The following is a 16,251-nucleotide window of genomic DNA, read 5'->3' on the forward strand; positions in this document are numbered from 1 at the left end:
GCCTCGCTGCCAAGGCCCAAGGGCCCTTGGGCTAGAGTCGCTCCACCGAAGTTCAACCGAAAATTTCAACTTTTCTGCCAATTATTCCTCCAGAACGGACTCCTAAACCGCCAGGCCTCGCCCGCGTTTTGCTTTTGTTCTCCCTTCGCCAGAGGCGCTTTGGACGAAGATGGGTGCTCGAAAGAAAGAAGCCGCCCGCCGTGAGCGGCAGGGGCAATCGACTGACGGAATGGCAAACGTCAAAGTCAAGGGAGAGAACTTCTATCGGTGCGTCCAGAGCGGGTGGGCACAACTTGGATGGTCAATACTAACGGACCATTCTCAGCAATGCCAAAAAACTCAAGACCTTGAACATGCTGAAAGACGGCAAAGCTCAGCGGAATGCCGAGGGGAAGATCACGAAAGCAGCCTCGTACCAGTCCCGCGAAGTCCCCAAGGCCCGAGTGGAGCCACATCGAAAGTGGTTTGGAAATACGAGAGTCATATCTCAAGATGCGCTGGACTCTTTCAGACAGGCTGTGGCAGAGCGCGCAGCCGATCCCTACCAGGTCCTTCTTAAGACGAACAAACTACCCATGAGCTTGATTCGGGACGCAGAGAATACTAAGAATGGGATAAAACAACATCAAGCGAAGATTGCGGTGGAGTCTGCTCCATTCGCCGACACCTTTGGACCAAAGTCACAGCGAAAGCGTGTGAAGCTGAGCGCAAGCTCTGTTGCAGATTTGGCTGACGAGTCGGTGAAAATGCACGACGACTACCTCGAGCGCCTCGAAGAGAACAAGCTCTTGAGCGGGCAAACGGCCGAACAAATGCAAGGACAACAAGACGGCGAACTCACCAGTGCCCGCGAACCGATATTTTCGAAAGGCCAAAGCAAAAGGATATGGAACGAACTGTACAAGGTCATTGACTCCTCCGATGTCGTTATTCATGTGCTGGACGCTCGAGATCCCGAAGGCACAAGGTGTCGGAGCGTGGAAAAATACATCCGAGAGGAGGCACCACATAAGCATTTGGTGTTCGTGCTGAACAAATGCGATTTGGTGCCGACGAGCATAGCGGTGAGTTCTTGTCCTTCTTCTGTTCAAAGTTCTGGGAGTTACACATCGACACGCGAAGAAATATTCCCCGCTCCATCGCTAAGTCAAGGCTCCTTTCTGCGTTCTCTCGCAACTATTCTTCAATGAAAGGAGCCTGTTACAGCTTTGGTACATCGAGCCGCGCTCGCCACTCTCACGGGTGGTTTCCGACAAATGCATCCGTCTTGGAAGCATATCCGTCACAGAGCGCACGGCGTGTTTCGTTTGAGTTGAGGTTTGCTTTCTTTATCTATAGCACGTCTCTTAGTAATGTCTCACACAACGGTGCTAATCCCACAATTTCAGGCTCAATGGACCAGGTTGCTCTCAAAAGAATATCCTACGCTGGCATTTCATGCATCGATGACGAACTCCTTTGGGAAAGGTTCGCTGATCACGTTGCTGCGACAATTCTCAACGCTCCATTCATCGAGAAAACAAATCTCGGTGGGTTTTATTGGATACCCGAATACCGGCAAATCCTCGATCATCAATACACTGCGAAAGAAACGAGTTTGTACCGTTGCTCCAATTCCAGGCGAGACCAAAGTCTGGCAATACATCACGTTGATGAAGAGAATCTATTTGATCGATTGTCCTGGGGTGGTTCCACCCAGCCAAGGCGACACCGAAGAAGACATCCTCCTACGTGGGGTGGTCCGTGTGGAGAATGTCGAACATCCCGCACAGTATGTTGAGGCTGTTCTACGGCGGACGAAGACCCGACATATTGAGCGGACCTACGATATCAAAGCCGCAGATTATAACGACGACCCAGTTGAGTTGCTCAGCATTTTGGCGAGAAAAGGTGGGAGGCTACTGAAAGGCGGCGAACCCGATGTGGATGGCGTTGCGAAGATGGTTCTAAATGATTTTCTGCGTGGGAAGATTCCTTGGTTCACACCGCCACCAAAGAAAGAGGGAGAGGGTGGAACCGACGGCGATGCCTCGACAGAAGTGATCGAAGGGAGGGAAGGCCGGCTGGGTGAGATGCCCGGCAAAAGGCAGGCCGAACAACTGGCAATGAGTGGTGAGAGTTCACTTGATGCAAGTTCAGAACAGGAGTCATTGCCCAGTGATGACGAGGACGAAGAAGATGAGAGCAGCGAAGAACAAGCTGATGATTTTGCGAACTTTGACGACGAAGATGATGAAGTCAGTGATTCCGAGAGTCTCGGTGATGAGGAGGGAGGGACTCAGCTCTGAGTCTTTGCCCTCGCCGCAATCAGAAACTATATACGATCAAGATCTTTGGGTCAAACCCCCCCGGTACCCTTCCTCTCCTCGACCGCTCGTTGCTTGTACAATTCTCTTGGTCCAGTAAGAAATCTTCCCCGTCGGAATGCGTGCTGTGAAGTCCCCGCATCGGGCCAGTATCTCCATACTTGTACAATTAGGATCGTAAGACCGAGATAGGTGTGTCAGATAGAATTGCCGGTAGCCTCGTGGAATCCCGGCAAGTGGATATGGAGGCGAGGATGGAGGATGGAACGGCAGCAGCCGCCAGGAACAAGGGGTCAGAAGGGCTGTGACGTCAGATGTCATGTGAGTACAACAATGACTTCGATTTTCTCCCTCGGTCCCCAAAGCCGCACCCGCCCGGACCTCATGCGACTGGCTTCTTTTCCCCTTTAGATATGGATGATGGATGTCGGGCTTCATCCTGCCCTCTCTTCCCTATGTACGGCGCGACCACTTCACTGTCTTTTCCTGCATGATCGCACTTTCCAATGCTCGGCCTGCGGATTGGTTTCTGGGTATGCGCACTAATAGCGGCAGCTGGAGCGTTTCCGGCGCATGTACTGGCAAGCGACCAAGAAATCTCCCAGCGGACCTTTGAGTCCCTAGAAGAGCTCGCTCGCATTGTCGACATATCCTACTGTGTCGGGACGACTGGCATACAGAAGCCATTCAAATGCCTGAGCCGATGTAGCGACTTCGAGGGTTTCGAACTCGTTACCACCTGGAACACCGGTCCTCTTCTGTCCGATTCCTCAGGCTACATCGCCCTGTCGCACCCTCCCTTCCCGAAACGAGTTATCGTCGCCTTTCGGGGGACATATTCCATCGCGAACACCATCGCAGACCTGTCCACAAACCCCTCCGAATATGCTCCTTTCCCCTCCGACAGAGATAATGATTCGTTCTGCACTACCGACGGGTCGCAGAATGATAAGGGCTCGATACTTCCACAATTGCTGAAACAACCGGAGAAAAGAAGTGTGGTTCAGGTCGAGTGTCCCAATTGCACTGTTCATTCGGGCTTCATGACGTCTTGGCGAAACACACGCTGCACAATTATCCCCCATGTGGAAGTGGCCCTGAAAAACTATCCAGACTATGAACTGGTGCTGGTAGGCCATTCGCTCGGAGGGGCTGTTGCAGCGTTGGCGTCTCTCGAGTTTCAAGCCAGAGGATGGCAGCCTCGTGTCACAACCTTTGGGGAGCCACGGGTTGGGAATCTAGCACTGAATCAGTTCATTGACAAACGTTTCAACCTGAACACCACCAAACCGGATGAGTGGACATACCGAAGAGTGACACATGTGGATGATCCAGTCCCGCTTCTGCCACTGGAAGAATGGGGTTACAGAATGCACGCTGGCGAGATCTACATCTCCAAACCCTCGCTGCCTCCCACTCGTGCTGATGTACAGCATTGCGCGGGCGACGAGGATCCCGCTTGCATTGCCGACAGCGTCTCGACCGAGAAGGTAAGAACTGCGACCCGGCAAGCTGACAATGCGGCCTCCGGCATCGAGGAAATGTGGGCGATAGGGCGGCGCTACAAATTTTGGCAACTCTTCTTTGCCCACCGTGACTATTTCTGGCGGTTGGGTCTCTGTGTTCCAGGAGGAGACCCTTGGGACTGGTCGAGAGGCAAATATAATTCCACCATCATGAATGACGAGTAACGATATTGGATATGATGCGTGGAGGTGGCTTGGTTCGGCGGGGGTTGACTTCCCGAAACACCGTTGCAATATGCAACAAAAGCGCGGCGTTGGGCAAGCCTATGGCGAACAAAAAATTCAGGATCCCGTTCATAATTATAATCGGTATACATAATACACTGAGATTATCATACTCATATTGAATTGCGCTATCAGTTCCCACGGAATCCACCTCCGATAAACCGTCTGCCTCAGTGCTCGTGGCTCGGCCGGCTCCATATTTTGCCGTTCCGGCCTTGGCGCAAGGCTCTTCTCACTCACAGCCTCGACATCGACTGCTGTCATTTTAGTGTTTGATTTCCACAACGTCCTCCTTCACAGACCTCATGATCCTCTTCGAGACCTTGTTAGCCCGGCTCATAGTCTGCTGAATACGTCCTAATACAAGGACCACAGATTTCCTCCTTCTCTACGAAGCCATGTTTACCGCTAAACAGCCGCCCATGGCGTCACAGTTACTCCCCTTAGGTATTATCCCATCTGTATCTCAAACATGTCTCATCTCGGCTCGGCGGAGGCTCGCGATAGCCAGAAGCTAACCACATTTCCGGGTGGCAGAATTGATCGACAAGTGCGTCGGCTCGAGGATTTGGATCGTCATGAAGGGCGACAAAGGTACGGGCTTCCCAACTCAGTCCATCGTACATGAGGATTCCCGGGCAAGCCATCGATGTCTTTGCCGACGGATATAATCTGGTCTTCTTACTGGGATCTGGTGAAGATTCAACCTCCCCCTCCATCCTTGGCCCGAGACACGTGCATTACATTTTCCAATCTCAATTCCATGCATTGACTAACTAACACTTCATCTCCCGGTCGGCAGAATTCGCTGGTACATTAATCGGATTCGACGACTATGTCAGTAAGTCATCCACCCCGCTGCCTACACTGGCATGATATCATACGCAAGAAATCGAATATGGCAAAGCGCGAAGCAAGGGGGTACAGCAGCTAACTGTGCATCTTTTGTTCTCGTGTGTGAAGATATGGTGCTTGAAGACGTGATTGAGTTGTAGGTCTTCTTCTTCTTCTTCCCCTTCACCTTCATCGGCATACCTTCGTCCACTCACCCACTTCATCTCTGGCCGCACCTTTTGAACGAACAAAGGCTGACATTGCTGAACCAGCGACTACACCGGCGCGCAAACGCGATTACCAAAGATCCTACTGAATGGGAATAACATCTGCATGGTACGTGGGAGCGGTGTGTTCGACTATCGGTACACACTTCTTCGCAGTCGACGGAGGGGATTCCCCCTCCACAAGCCTACATCAACCGAGTTCTTCCCTTCTCCCTCTCTTTTCTCCTTCCTCCAACCCAATCACATCCGCGCTGCTCCAAATCTGCGCGCTACTTACTCTTTGCATAGCCGATCGGCTGATTCTGGACATAGTTGATACCCGGCGGAGAAGGTCCGGTCCCCGCGACAGCGTCTTGAGCATACTACTAGGTGTTGCAAAAAGAAAACACCATGTTCTCGGGAAAAGAAAAAAACACCGCGCTCAAAAGTGGCGGCGACACAAACAGCGAAAGAAGCCGTCACTGCCGGAACAGGGTGCACACAGCCCGTCCACGTTGTTTTCTTGGAGATAAGAGTCGATTGAAGACACGTAGGCAATACTCTGTATACAATGCCCAAAAAAAAAACTCCGCGAGGAGCTTGAGGTTGGTGGCTCAAAGCAGTTACGCACAGACCTATCCTCGCCGATCAAACGAAAACAAAAGAAAACAAAGCAATTCGAGACCATCTGGGCATCGATCGATTGGTCGATTCAATAACTGAGAGAGAAAGACACAGAAAAATTCATTCATGTTTCATTCACCTCTTGTCGTATCTCGAAGCTGACTTCTGCAAAACCTGGATCGCCTCTTGCTGTACGCTTTTCACAATATCTCCGGCCGGGAGGACCTCTCTGGCCAATCCTATCCCCGTGCCTGCGTAAGCGGTCATCCTCCCTTCGGGACCCCAGCCGGCGTCGCCCATCTTGATCGCCTCATTGTAGAGCTCCACGTTCTCCGCGTCTCCCATGCCGCCGTAGACTGCGTCTAGATAAGTCCGGTTCGCCACGCCCCTGCCAATGTACGCCTGCGGCCATCCGTGGATCCCTCTAACGACGTCGTAAATGGTGGTTGCGACGGTACTGGTGCCGCCATCGGTGACCCGCAACACTTCGTCTTGGTAACCTTTCGCAATGACCGCTTCCTGACACGCGAGGAACCTGGTCCCCAAACATACACCATCTGCCCCTAGGGCCAACGCCGCGGCAGCCCCTCTTCCGTCCATTATTCCGCCGGCAGCAAGAACAGGGATATCAATGCCTTCCTGGTCAAACGCGTCTCTCACTTCGGGTAGAAGCGTGAGCAGACTCGCTCTCTGCGCGAGCCCGTGGCCACCCGAATCGGAACCCTGCACAATCAAGACATCTGGTTTCGTCGTCTTGGCGACTTCCATCGCCTCGGCCACCGTGCCGACCTGGACCCAGATTTTGGTGCGGTCGTGGGTGAGCTGCCGGATGGATTTCGCCCAGTCGAGGAAATCGCAGAGGTGTTTGGGCGCGAAGAACCATACTGCGGCGACGGGATGTGCCTCGAGGGCCTCGATCAGCAGTGGGAGGGAGCTACCCCAGTTTTGAACACCCACGCCGATGGGCAGTAACCCGTCGTGAAGGGGCACATTGGTGGATTTCGCGTATTCTGCCGCTTCTGAAAGATTCTGCAGGAGGGATGAGAGGTCGAATCCGCCCGCCAGGAAACCAATGCCGCCATTTGCGGAGACAGAGACTGCCAGACGCCCCATTGTGATTTTCATCATAGGTGCGGATACCACCAAGGGGAGATCGGGGGATGTCCATGGATAGTCGTCGTGAAGTGTGTTGGAGGGCATGGCTGAGACAGGTGTGTGCTGAGGCGAAGAGCGTCGTGACGATATTGCATCAAAAAGTAGCCCCTCCACAGAAGAGAAAAATCACTTACAAAAGTTCAATTGAAAGAGCTCTTTGCTTTAATCTCCTTTTTAATCACAGACGATACGCCGTCAAATTGCAAATCTCCGCGTACAGGATGAAGTGCAGCAGCTTGACCACCGTTTTCGTAATGCAAAAGGCGTGAGGGCGTTGCCCGAGCCAGCGGCCAACAAATAGAAGCTTCCACAGGGCCGAGTAGCTTGGAATGTGCCATCCCAATAGATTTTCGAGTACCGGGATCAGGTGCAAGACTAATGCTTCGTGCCGCTGGTGCCACTGGTGCCGCGGAGAAGTTGGTGGTTGGAGGGTTTGGAGGGTCAAGGAGGGTGTAGAGTGCGTCGAGCGATGAATTTGACAGTCACGTGAGGCTTGGCAAGTTTCTATCGTTGGTCGACCCGATCCATCGAGTCCGACTTTTCAAATGAATGAGGCTGGGCCCAGGGCGACAGATGAGGACCTCGTCTCGTTCCATCTCATCATCGTTATTTAAATTGCTGTCGCTTTACATCCTTGAGATCTCAGATCCATCTCCTCATCCAAGTGAGAAGACTTTCTCATAAGAGATCCTGGCCATCTTCCAACCTCGCCTTTTTCCCTGACACATTTAACTTGGAATCTCTTGCTTTTCCTATTCCCTTTTGGAACCTTTTGGATATCTTCTCACTTGGCTTGACGACATGAATGCCCCTGACCGGTATGTTCTGAGTTATTTCTCATATTTTCCCCCTGGTGCTCTCTTGTTGTCTGGTGGGATTTCGCCCTCTTGAGATCGAGGGGGAGGAGGATCCGGACGGGTTTGAGACGAGAACAAGGAAACAAACCAGAGAGCAAACATCTTCCGCCCGGTTCAACCCCTCCGTTTCAGCTCCAGCGATATGGAAGAATCATCTGGACGACATTTCCCGTAAATGTCCCGTTGGCTGCCGTGATGGTTTCCTGGAAAACCGCCTGCCTTGAAGAAGCTGGGTCTTGGCGCCATTCACTGCCTGCCTGAATTCAGACCTCACCTCTGCCGTCCACTGCCTCCCTAGCAACTTATCCTTCGTGCGCTCCTCGATCCTTTCTGCGGACCGCATTGCAAGCTCTTCCTGTCAGAGGAGACTGTCATCGTTCATGTCGGATACCTTCCCCACCCAGGCTGCGGCCACGGGAGACAAGACCCCTCCCAGGCCTACTCTCTCACCAAAACGAATGTCCTCTGGCCACCTCGTCCCGGTTGAAAGTCAAGTTTGGCCTAATCATCCAAAGAATAAACACTTGGGAGTCAATTCTGGTGTTGACACCAATAGTGTCAACATCCCAGGCGCGTAAGTTTCAACCCCCCACGGTCGTGCCTGCTCTGGCCTCTGGACTCTGGATCATTTCTGGTACCTGGACCTGGACCTGGACCTGGACCGACCAAGGAAACCTCGACTTTTTTGACACAATATCATAGTAATGGGATCACGGTCACGGAATCAAAGGCCAGCTGCAAGGACGTTGTCGAAATGACCGACACGGAAGATCCTGGCCCGCCGTCTGTACCTGATCCGGCTTCTCTGTCGCCAGCCAAACCACGCCCCTCACAAAGCCCATACCCTGGAGCCGGTCCGGGCGGCTACCCAATAGATGGCCATGCTTGGAGACGCCACCCCGCGAACCTTCGATACCAGTTTTTCGAAATGGAGCAAATGCACCACGACGAGATCAACAGACAAGAATGGTGCGCAACCAGAAAAATAGACGAGATCTGGATTGCGTCCTCTGCAGATTTCTTCCCTGAATACCCACGAGTGCCTGCTGCGCGACCTGTTTACTGCTTTCCGCGTTCGAGTTGCAGGCTGACAATGGCTAATTCTTGTTCTACAGCACTGAGGCTTTCCTCCTTGGAGACGACGAGAAGAAAATTGAAGAGAAGATCGACACCCGTGGGTTCATACGTCGGGTGTGCATATCTTACCCTGCTGACGGCAATCATTCAGGTACTCCAAACACTACTATCTTCACCTTCAACAAGGAAGACCACACCCTCGCCAACCTTCTCCGCGACAAGCTTCTAAAAAACAGCCACGTCACCTTTGCTGCCTATCGGGTAAGTCATGAAGGGGAGAAAAAAGAACCGCGAGGAAATCTGACGCGACTTTCGCAGATCCCGCATCCTCTCTTTGCCAAATTTGAACTTCGAGTCCAGACCGACGGTGAGATTACCCCCAAGGAAGCCGTGCTGGCCAGTTCCCGCGACCTGGTCCACGACCTCGACGTCCTCAAGACCAACTTTACGCGAGAATACGAGTTGAGAAAGATGGTTGGTGGTGCTGCACAGAATGGACAGTGATCAATCCAGCAGGTGGGCCTGGCCTGGCTTGTTGTCCCTTCTTCGGAGGCAGGCAGCATGGTTCTTACACGGGAAATAAACACGAGATGACGAGGCATTGGTAATAGATACCCTGTACCATTAGCGGCGGCCTGGATGGAGTGCTGGATGGACATAGGCGTTTCGACGAAGGAGGGAACGAAATCTCGACGGTGGAAGGACTCGGCACATGAACAAAAGCTGCATCTCATAGCATATGGCATAGCATCGCAATGGAGCAGAGATTACTGGTATGGTGATGTTGGAATTGCCGAACTAGCTTTCATACGGGAAGACTGTGCCTGCCTGTCTCTGCATTCTTTCTATCCTATGCGCGCACAAATCCTTTGTAACCTTGCTGCGCGCAGTCGTTGATGGTCTTGTAGTAATTTGGCACACCGCCAAGGTAGATGAGCGGCTCCCTCGGCTTGCCGGGAATATTGTCACCCATATACCACTGCGACATCGTTAGCAAGGGATCCTAGTATATAGTCACCACCCTCCGAAGAAGAAGGCCGGATATGGTAAACCAGGGGAGTTAGAAAGGCAAGGGCGGCAAAAGGAACCACGGAGAAAGCGAAATATCACGACCGACATACCGATTTGGTCTTTGGCAGCAACGTCGCGTTGGCGAGCTTCCAGATATCCTGCGCCCACTGGTCCTCGACGTCGGATTTGGCCTCGATCTTGGTCAGGCCGGCGCTGTCCATATCCTTGACCATCTGCACGATCCATTCACCCTGCAGCTCGGCGCAGGTTGGGCCGTTGCAGAAGGCCGTCGGGGCCTGGGGCCCGTAGGTGAAGAACATGTTGGGGAAGCCCGCGACGCAGAGACCCAGATACGTCTTTGTACCATTTTCCCACTTCTGGGCGAGCTTCTGGCCAGCCACGCCGGTGATGTCGATCTGTTTCAGCCCGCCCGTGATGGCATCGAAGCCCGTTGCACAGATGATGTAGTCGAGCTCAAACTCCCTGTCGACGGTCTTGATGCCGCGTTCCGTGAACTCAACGATCGGCGTCCTCTTCATGTCGACCAGCGTGGCATTGGGCTGGTTGAAGATCTCGTAGAAGCCGTTCTCTAACGAGATGCGCTTACATCCGAACGCGTGTGGCTGGATCTCTGGGGCTAACGACTCTTGGAGATCAGGGTCCTGAATTCGCGCGCGCACCTTGGCCTTCCAGAAGTCGTACGCTTCTTTGTTGGCTTCTTCGGTGAAGAGCATATCGTAGTAGGTCGCAAGCCAGAAGTGGAAGTCACCCTTGGCCCACAGGTCTTCATACGTCTGTCTCCTTTGCTCCGGCGTGTCGTCGAAGGTGGCCCGCGGCAAAAAGTTGAACGAAAAACCACTAAAGCTAGTTGACCGTCCGGCAAAGAAGTCTGGATACTGCTTGTGTGGAATAGTCTGTTCGTCGCCAGTATACTCGATTTGTTTCATCGGGAGTGCCAGATTCGGGGTCCGCTGGAACAGCACAAAGTCTTTAGCCACCTTACTCAATTCCTGAGCAAGCTGGACACCAGTCGATCCAGTTCCAATCACGGCGATATTCTTGCCTTTAAGATCGGGCTCTTCTTTGGGCCAATAGGAAGGATGAACAAAAGTGCCGCGGAACTTCTCGATGCCCGGCCAGTTAGGGATATGTCTCTTTGCCGAGAACCCGGTATTCAATAGTAAGTACCTTGCAATAAACTGTTGGCCTGTCTGGGTGGTTATGTGCCATTTGGCGGTTTCGTCATCCCAGGAGGCCGCTGTAACCAAGGTGTTGAACTGGGCATCCCTATCTAGATCCCATCTCTCGGCAACAAATGCGAAGTAATCTCGAAGTTCTGCACTTCCGGGGAATCGCTGCTTCCAACGCCACTCTTTCCAGAGCAAAGGGTCCGAAAATTCGTAGTGAGGAATCGTGCTATCCACACGGGCGCCTGGGTATCGGTTCCAGTACCACACACCGCCCCAGTTTGAGGCATTGTCGACGAGCTTGACCTTGTAGCCTTCTTCACGTAGTCTTTTCAACTGGTAGACTCCACCAAAGCCAGCTCCGACAACGAGCGCATCCAGCTCAATAGGGGGAGGAAGAGAGCCCATTTTAGCTGCTTCCGAGACGAGGACACCGGTTCGGATCGGAAACCAACGTGTTCGAGAAAAATAGAAACAAAAGACTTTGAAGGCGTTCTGTTGCAACCGCGGGCTTCTGGAAGCACATGGTGAATTTCAATTCCAAGGACTCAATGCTTTATATACCGGATGCTGCTGGGAGGCAGTTTGGTGAGCTCAATTATCTGCCCAATCAATGGCATTCCCGAGGAAGGCATAGGAAGGCCCCGTGCGAAGACGATATCAGGACCCCCGGATCCCACACCCTGCTTTGTGCAAGTGGCTGCCAGGCCGAATTGAAGCAGGATCGGTCGATAAGTTCTGCTAGAGTTTCAGAATCTTCAACAAATATCAGCAATATATGATGGCTTTCCGACCAGTAGACTTGTCCCGAAGCCATCCGAGGAACCATTTCATTTAGGAGACGGGCGCTATCATGAGACATGTTCGAGTGTGGTGTTTCTCCCACTGGAAATGGAGCCAGTCAGCATGCGTGTTTGTAGTAGAAATGGAGCGACGTCTCGTGATAGTGCGTTATCAAGGTCCATGTAGCGACCGCGCGAATCATGCAAAGTAGATGAAAATCTCTAAGCCCAGTATCGAAGGTGAGATCGGCCGCCCGGTCTGGATCAACTCGATACGCCATCGTAAGGCTATGTGTCCACGTAAAGGATGAGCGAGTTAGACCGACTCAGCTACCCCGGAATCCTCCGCATTGCCGAGACCTTCTCCATGTTGAAAGATGGTCATTGCCTTGAACGAATGGTGTATCCCTCTTCGCCCCTGCATGACTTGATAATATCGGATGGAGAGATGGAGTCGGCAAGGTGTTGTGGGGTCGGAAATCTGGGGAGCCCCATCGGAAGCACCATGGCTTTCGGCAACTTCTCCCATTGGTTTGATCCACAAATGCAACTCTGACTGAATGGTGCTATCCAAGGTCTTGAGGTCTTTCGGGAAGCGACTGCCAGCCCTGAAAAGACAAGCATGTCCGTTTTTCTGTGTGTATAAATAGAGATATACCCTGCGAGCCTTCCATAGGTCTCGATTGTGAAGTATAAGTTCACTTTCTATCGAGGTTTGCAAGTCAACAAGGACCGTTAAGTGAGAAGAATTATTCTTGCCTGCTTCATTTCATCCGGCACGTCTGAAGGATGAGCCTCAGAGAAACCGTCCATTATTCGCGTGAAGGGCTGTGGTAGATACAGCAGCTGGTCGAAGGCCATGAGAGGATCCTCATTGTTGGAAGCAGGGCGTATGGAGCTCAGCACGTCTTATGGCTGGCAAGGAGTGACTTAGAGGCTAGGAGGGCTCGCAAAAGAAGCACATCGCTCAATATTCTAGCGTCCTTGGCTTCGGGTATACGCCGTCTCTTCCTTGATATAAACACTTTTTCTCGAGTGTTCAATATCGCAAGCAGCTTTTCGGGAAAGCTTCCCGGGAGTCGCTGCTATTCCAGAAAATTTCGGGCGTCGATCGTCGAGAACAGCGGCACATTTTCTTCGTAGGAGCCGAACCATAACGTCCTCGGAGACATGGCTGGTAGCATGGAGCCTGGTAGCATGGAGAAGTCGTCCTGGAATGCCGGAAGACCAACTATCGAATCTAGATTGAGCATGTTGGTTTCTGCACGATCTAGCGTATTTAATCCAATGGTTTCGCTGTTGCCACTGGTGGATACACCAGTCGGTCCCTGATCCATGGCGCTGTGTGACCCAATATAGTTGAACTCATCTGGTCGCCTGAGGAGGTCTGCGACACTGTCGAGATGCGATGGACCTTCCTGCGGAGTATTTGTCGTAACCGAATCTTCCATGTCATCCTCCCCGTGAATTTGCCCAAACATACCACTCACCAGTTGAGAATGTATTGCCATGTTCTCCTTTGCTTCCCGCCTGACATAAGTATTGCAGGCATCTAGTAGCGATTGAAGAATCGCCAAATTCCTCTTTGCGACGGCATCATGGGGAAAGAGCGCAAGGAGTTTCAGTGCGGTACCAAGACTGTCATCTAGAGAATATGTCTTGTATAAGTCACCGAAGTAAGATAGCCCTAGTATGAGACCCGAGACAAAGAGGGAATTGACGACAAAAGGAAGTCTCTTCGGTATCCCCTCAAATCCAAGCAATTTTCTAAGCAGGTTCACTGTGCTCATTGCAGAGTTGACGCATGCATGAACCAAGACTCGGTGAGAAGATTTGAGAGGATCAGGACTTCTCGCTCCATCACCCCGGTTCTGTGCCTTTAGTGCAATGTGACTGGAAATATAATCCACGAAGAATGGCCGTGTAAGGAGTATGATCGTCCAGTAGTACGCCTCCTTGACGTGTATTAGGCCAACATTAGGCAGACGGCCCTCGAGAAATTCCTCGTCTTTTACCCGGTCTGTATCAAGACCACCGTGAAAGCGAACTGTCCATCGACGATGGTGTTGGCTGATTTTCTGGAGAGTCTCGGTGGAGATCATTCGCTTTGCGTAAATATCGGTCAAGATCTTTTCGAAGATGGCGCATAGGTCTACTGAGGCGGAGTAATTTTCGTCTAGCTCGGTATTTCGTGTTTCTTCGGTTGACGGAGGCCTTCCCAACGAGGCACTCATAAAGAGGTCTAGGATGCGCATGACCTTCCAGAGCCTCTCCCGAGTTTGGATCTCTGCGGGAGTGAAAAGCCCAGCGATGTCAGATCGGTGTAACCCGAGAGCATAAGCAGCACGAACAGCTGTCCCGAGATACATGAAAGCAGCATTTCTTCGAGATGCTCCAAGCAAGTACATGGTAATCATGGCGTATGCTTGCACAGTTGGAATACTGGGGTCCTCCATAAAGTATGATGCCGTAAGATACCGACCATAATCAAAGTAGGCGCTGGCCAGTGCGTCTTTATCCTCTGGACATGTCTGCGCCCCAATAGCGAACACCAGGTAGTATATTGCACTCAGAATAGATGTGGGGGCTGACTCGCTGTCAAGCCAACTTGCAAGATTGTCCAGGAGGTCGCTCTCGTCAAAGAGATCAAGCACACAATTGGTTGCCATTATATAACGACGAATCAAATAGGCAGCCTCATCAAAACTTGGTTTGGCGGGAAGCTGGTGGTCTGTAGCATGAAGCCAAGTAGCGGGTCCTTCCGGCGCCGACTCGACCATCTGGTATCGAAACGGATCTTCAACAAACGCACACGGTCCTATGGATGCGCCGACTAGACTGCAAATGTTTTGAAGCAGTGACAAGTTTGCTGAATCGCCAATGAACATATATTTGCCTCTTGTGTCTTGTATTAGCCGTGACGTTTCGGGAACAGAAGTCGCAGATGTATTGCTCGTCACCAGGGCCAGAGGATAAAGTGACCCTTGTGACGATCCGTCTTGCACATTTCGATCTTTGCTCGCCGATTCGAAGGCAACAGACCCTTCGCAATTGATGTTGTGGTTGTCTGTAGAGCCCGTAGAGGGTTGGCGAGGCTGAGGTTGGCAAGTCACATGGACGCCACGTTCGATGCAGCGAGCGCAAGGTCTGTTACCGTCACATTTTTCTTTTCTGCGTTTGCAGGTGCTGCATGCCTCGACGCACCGATAACGCCGCCGCTTTACAGGAGTGTTCTTGTTCATAGAGACGGAAAAAGACAAGATTGATAGAAAGTGAAAGATATGAGCGTGGAACGTGGTATGGAGCTGCTTAGGTAAAATTCAAGGTCGCGCTGCGTGTTGTTTTTCGATGCTTTTCCGAACCTCGGTCGGGTGTGTAGTAATGACTCGTGGCTCTCTAGATGTTGTGGACCTCAGAGAATGCCCCAACAAACCGTAGCGGAGCTGCTTTGCTCTCTGTTCCCCGCTCATTTGGTCAGTATGCACAAAGCAAGATGATTGCCATGTACCTTGCCCTTGCTCTCTTTCTCACAGGTATTCAACATCGGTCATCACGTACCTGCTCCAATTTGTCCCTATGGCCAAGTGGGTATTGCACCTTGGATGACAAGTCAAAACGATCCTTACCGGTGCCGCAGCCGGGGGAAGGATAATCTGGGGTTTCCAGTTGGGGAGCATAAGTAGGTACGGGAGCCCTCCCTCGTGTTACTCCGCCTGGGTGACCCACCTTTTCCCCAGCCTCCATTCAGCCGAAAGACAGCGACCATCGTAGACTTCTCGCTAAGTACGATGCTGGGCGCTGTGGTCCTGGCAAGCTTGCATTGTTCCACGGGACGAGTCGTACAGACAACCGACGGCTAAAGCTCTTCCCTTCCAGCTTTTAACGTATGAAGTTCAGACATTGCGGTCCACTTGTTGGCTAGATGCTTGGCACATGACAGTGGCTTTTTCATTCCGATCTTTTAGACACATAGGGAGGTAGTTCTTCTATGGTTCCCAGTGTTGATAACCATCAAGGTAGGATGGTGAGAAGGAAACAAACAGAGAGGCCCGTCAGAGGTAACTGTTTGAAAGGAAGACGCTCGATGGGAACTGAAACAAACTTGTCGTCCGTGAGTGAGTACGGAGTACCCAGTTCCGGGTGAGAAATTGAATCAGTGACAATGCTCGGTTGATGCTCGCTTTCCTTTGCCCACAGTGGCTGAAAATGCGCGGGCTCAACCACACTCTTCTGCATTTCCACGACTGTTCGTGTCAGCAATGACTTCCACGATAATGTTGTCCTCAACACCATAAGTCGAAGCTCTGAACAAGCTAGCGGATAACGCCAGCAACTCAGGTAGGAATTTGGATGTGAAGTGTGCTTTCACCATGCATGAGTATTCTTGCTTCAGGGCGCAGTTGGCAGCAATGGAGCTCAGCCTGCTCAGCCTTAAAGCAGCGACACCGTCACGTGCCAGGC

At 51.9% G+C, this 16,251-nt stretch overlaps 6 protein-coding genes across 6 annotated transcripts; 3 read left to right on the forward strand and 3 right to left on the reverse strand.

The window, feature by feature from the left end:
* Positions 1-169: 169 nt before the first annotated feature.
* A1O5_00225 (uncharacterized protein) lies at positions 170-2,288 on the forward strand (the record flags this gene model as incomplete). The annotated part of the gene is made up of 3 exons (XM_007740845.1): positions 170-267; positions 326-1,064; positions 1,389-2,288. The coding sequence occupies 3 exons, from the start codon at positions 170-172 to the stop codon at positions 2,286-2,288; spliced, it is 1,737 nt and encodes a 578-aa protein (XP_007739035.1).
* Positions 2,289-2,812: 524 nt separating this feature from the next.
* On the forward strand, positions 2,813-3,997 carry A1O5_00226 (uncharacterized protein; the record flags this gene model as incomplete). The annotated part of the gene is made up of 1 exon (XM_007740846.1): positions 2,813-3,997. The coding sequence occupies one exon, from the start codon at positions 2,813-2,815 to the stop codon at positions 3,995-3,997; it is 1,185 nt and encodes a 394-aa protein (XP_007739036.1).
* Positions 3,998-5,856: 1,859 nt separating this feature from the next.
* A1O5_00227 (uncharacterized protein) lies at positions 5,857-6,921 on the reverse strand (the record flags this gene model as incomplete). The annotated part of the gene is made up of 1 exon (XM_007740847.1): positions 5,857-6,921. One exon carries the CDS (start codon positions 6,919-6,921, stop codon positions 5,857-5,859), a length of 1,065 nt encoding a protein of 354 aa, XP_007739037.1.
* Positions 6,922-8,113: 1,192 nt separating this feature from the next.
* A1O5_00228 (uncharacterized protein) lies at positions 8,114-9,314 on the forward strand (the record flags this gene model as incomplete). The annotated part of the gene is made up of 5 exons (XM_007740848.1): positions 8,114-8,307; positions 8,436-8,702; positions 8,849-8,907; positions 8,962-9,071; positions 9,129-9,314. 5 exons carry the CDS (start codon positions 8,114-8,116, stop codon positions 9,312-9,314), a joined length of 816 nt encoding a protein of 271 aa, XP_007739038.1.
* Positions 9,315-9,660: 346 nt separating this feature from the next.
* On the reverse strand, positions 9,661-11,416 carry A1O5_00229 (uncharacterized protein; the record flags this gene model as incomplete). The annotated part of the gene is made up of 2 exons (XM_007740849.1): positions 9,661-9,789; positions 9,932-11,416. The coding sequence occupies 2 exons, from the start codon at positions 11,414-11,416 to the stop codon at positions 9,661-9,663; spliced, it is 1,614 nt and encodes a 537-aa protein (XP_007739039.1).
* A 1,459-nt stretch (positions 11,417-12,875) lies between these two features.
* Positions 12,876-14,570, reverse strand: A1O5_00230 (uncharacterized protein; the record flags this gene model as incomplete). The annotated part of the gene is made up of 1 exon (XM_007740850.1): positions 12,876-14,570. The coding sequence occupies one exon, from the start codon at positions 14,568-14,570 to the stop codon at positions 12,876-12,878; it is 1,695 nt and encodes a 564-aa protein (XP_007739040.1).
* Positions 14,571-16,251: the final 1,681 nt, after the last annotated feature.

This window comes from Cladophialophora psammophila, assembly GCF_000585535.1.
Source record: "Cladophialophora psammophila CBS 110553 chromosome Unknown aczJe-supercont1.1, whole genome shotgun sequence".
In the NCBI taxonomy this organism is placed as follows: domain Eukaryota; kingdom Fungi; phylum Ascomycota; class Eurotiomycetes; order Chaetothyriales; family Herpotrichiellaceae; genus Cladophialophora; species Cladophialophora psammophila.